The sequence below is a fragment of the Equus quagga genome, unplaced genomic scaffold (genome assembly GCF_021613505.1).
Source record: "Equus quagga isolate Etosha38 unplaced genomic scaffold, UCLA_HA_Equagga_1.0 HiC_scaffold_2901_RagTag, whole genome shotgun sequence".
In the NCBI taxonomy this organism is placed as follows: domain Eukaryota; kingdom Metazoa; phylum Chordata; class Mammalia; order Perissodactyla; family Equidae; genus Equus; species Equus quagga.
Window position 1 is genome coordinate 1,079 of NW_025793467.1, and position 3,265 is coordinate 4,343.

Here is a 3,265-nt window from a genome sequence, read left to right on the forward strand (position 1 = left end):
TCACTGTGCTTGTGTTTGTATTCCAAACATTTTATTGAACTATGAAACCAGTAACCAGATTCTGAGGATTATATATACATTTTCAGAAAAGTCATTAGTATTATAAAAATATGTTGTTATGCTGATAAATTAAGAAACAGTCTGTATTCTAAAGTCTTTAATACAGCACCAAAAGTAATTAACTTTACACTCTGGAAGGGCTTTTCTCAAACGAGCTTAAAGTTTCAGGGGTGACAAAGAAAGCACAAAGCTTTGAGTAGGATCTTTGTCATACTTTTAGTTTCCTTCTCTGAAATAACTCTTTTGACTCTTCCCTTGTATTTTTCACACTGGATTTTGATCATTTTTCTTCTCCTTAAACTGTAGTGAATTAAGAATATCATACTTAGTATTTTATAAAATTTTATAATGTTAGATAAATTAATATCCTGTAATACTCTTACTGTTCAGATGGTAAATGAGATCTGGAGAAATTAGGCAGTTGCCCACTGGTCATGTCGTGTGTCAGTTAATTCTAGAGGCAAGGACAGGTTAGAACGCAGGGCTTTCATCCTGTCCACACACTGCGCTGCTGCTTTCTCACTCAGCTAAGGTCTTAATAATGTTTTGAGACAAAGACAGATTTTTAACAAGCTTTTCTGTTGATAGTTTATCCTATTCCAATAAATTTTTATCTTGTTTTAGATGAGCTACTTTTGCCTCATATGAAAAAATAGATAGCATGCTGAATGATAATCGAAAGAGACTTCTTTTGAATCTCCACTTGGATCAGTCATTCAAGGTATTTCCTTCAGATGATTTATTAGCAAAACTCAGTGGCCAATCATAGTCTTAAGCGTAATAGGATGGAAAATTTATGAAAGTCATTTTCAGTTTCATAAAATTTTCAACCAACAAAAAATTTGATTTTTATTCATTGTGAGTCTGTTTAGCTTGTCTTTTTATTGTATTAAGCACATTCTTAGTGTTAATCATTTGCTTTTTTCTGCTTAAATTCATTTTTCAGGCTTTTATATTTTTCTAGTTTTCCTTCTATATAATAATTTCCAAATGTTTTCAAAAGTACTTGCTTTAAACTACTGTATTCCAACCTTGTTTTTCTTCTAAACCTTTTAAAAATTTTCTCATTTCACCTGTAATGAGAATTGGTCTAGCACAGTTGTTAACATTCCCTTTACTTGCGTGCTTTACTCAATATCTGAGCAAAAATTAATTGTCACATAATAGGGGATATGTGTGTATCCGTTGATTTATCTTGGCACTACAAATTGGTTTTGGTGTTATCAGAAATATAGAACAACAATAAGCTAATGTAAACTCAGAAAAATTGTGATAGAAGCTACTTAGTAGTCAGAAAATTTCCAGCTTATTCAAAGTATAACATACAACACCTGGAATCATTTGATTATATCTAGCTTGGGAGAAGTTTTTTTATCCATTTGTATAGTTTTTTTTTTTAAATAGACTTCAGTTTTAGAGGAGTTTTAGGTTCACAGCAAAATTGAGCAGAAAGTACAGAGAGTTCCCATATACCCCATCCCCACACATGAACAACTTTCCCCGTTATCAGCATCTCTTATGGTTCACTCTTGCTGTTGTACATTTTAAGGGTTTGGACAAATGTACAATGACATGTGTGTATCATTATGGTCTCATACAGAGTAGTTTCATTGCCCTGAACATCCTCTGTGCTCCGCCTACTCATCGCTCCCTCCCTCCTACCTTTGGCAACCACCGATCTTTTCACTATCTCCATAGTTTTATCATTTCTAGAATGTCATACAGTTGGAATCAGACAGTGTGTAGCCTTTTCAAATTGGTTTCTTTCACTTAGTAATATGCATTTAAGGTTCTGCCATGTCTTGTCTTTTCTTTTTTAGAGATTGACACCTGAGCTAACAATTGTTGCCAATCTTCTTCTTCTTTTTTGTTTTTTTCTTCTTTTTCTCCCCAAAGCCCCCCAGTACATAGTTGTACATTCTAGTTCTAGGTCCTTCTGGTTGTGCTATGTGGGACGCTGCTTCAGCATGGCCTGATGAGCAGTGCCATGTTTGCACCCAGGATCCTGGGCCACCGAAGTGGAGTGCGCGAACTTAGCCACTTGGCCACTAGGCCGGCCCCTGCGGTGTTTTTTCATGGCTTGATGGCTCATTTCTTTTTAGCACTGAATAATATTCCATTGTCTGGATAGATAACAATGTATCTATTCTCCCACTGAAAGACATCTTGGTTGCTCCCCAATCCTGGCAATTTTATCAGGAAAGCTACTATACGCATCGTGTGCAGGCTTTTGCATGGACATGTTTTCAACTCCTTTGTGTAATTTGTATAGCTTTTTCACATCCCTATTTTATCTGAACTCCACATAAAAGTGAAACTTGACTTCGTTTTTGCTAGGTGACCCCAAGCTCTGCTGGTAGTCCTATATTATTCACTGACATGCACTTGCTGAGAAAAAGTCAGAAGCTAGTAAGAAGCCCAGTACTAAGAATTTGGTCTACTGACTCCCAGTCCAGTATTTTCTGCTTAACTGCTGTCTTCAAACGAAACAGCCCTTTGGGAAATGTCATGTTTTCTTCAGACAATAGGATGTTGTTAGATGGGTGTTTTCTAAAAATTTTCTAAATCTTAAAAATGACCAGTTTGGGCTAACTGTTTTTAGAATGTCAAACCAGTTCTCTGGTAACTTGCATTAAAATAAAGCCACCACTTGGAATTTAATGGACTCAGTAGATATTTAAAACTTATGCAATAGTTTATGATGAAAACTGAAAAATTAGTTTTCATGTTCTTATTTCACAGAAAAAATTTCTAATTTTGAAATTATACTTATTAATTTTGATAATTTTTATTTATAGTAACTTGCATTTCAAAGCCAAAATATACATTATTGAAAGTTAGAATGATTTGATGTAAAATATTACAAACAGTATATTAGAAAAGATTTTCTATTTTTTGGAAATGATTAGCACCATTTTCCATGATGATCTTGGTAATTTTAGGAATCCTAAAGCCTTTTGAAGTTCTGTTTTCATTTGAAATCCATGTACTCCCAGTCATCTTGTGCTTATTAGAAAGATTATTTAAATATTCTCTTTTCATCTCCATTGACCTGGTGTTCATTATTTCCAAATCTGGAATCCTTATTTTGTCTTTAAGTTCCATTTGTTGTAAATAGTAATTCAGGGTCCAAAAGTTTTCAAACCTGGGCATGTTTTATATGGAAAGCACCAAACTATGTAATAAAAGCACAAATAATTTAAGA

At 34.0% G+C, this 3,265-nt stretch overlaps 1 protein-coding gene across 1 annotated transcript in view; it reads left to right on the forward strand.

Moving 5' to 3' along the window:
- Positions 1 to 61: 61 nt before the first annotated feature.
- Positions 62 to 3,265, forward strand: part of LOC124232164 (glutamine and serine-rich protein 1-like) — a 5,639-nt gene continuing 2,435 nt past the window's right edge. The window contains exon 1 of the mRNA XM_046649120.1: positions 62 to 781. Coding sequence (XP_046505076.1) covers positions 722 to 781 — 60 coding nt within the window. The 5' untranslated portion in view covers positions 62 to 721. The remainder of the gene's footprint in view (positions 782 to 3,265) is intronic.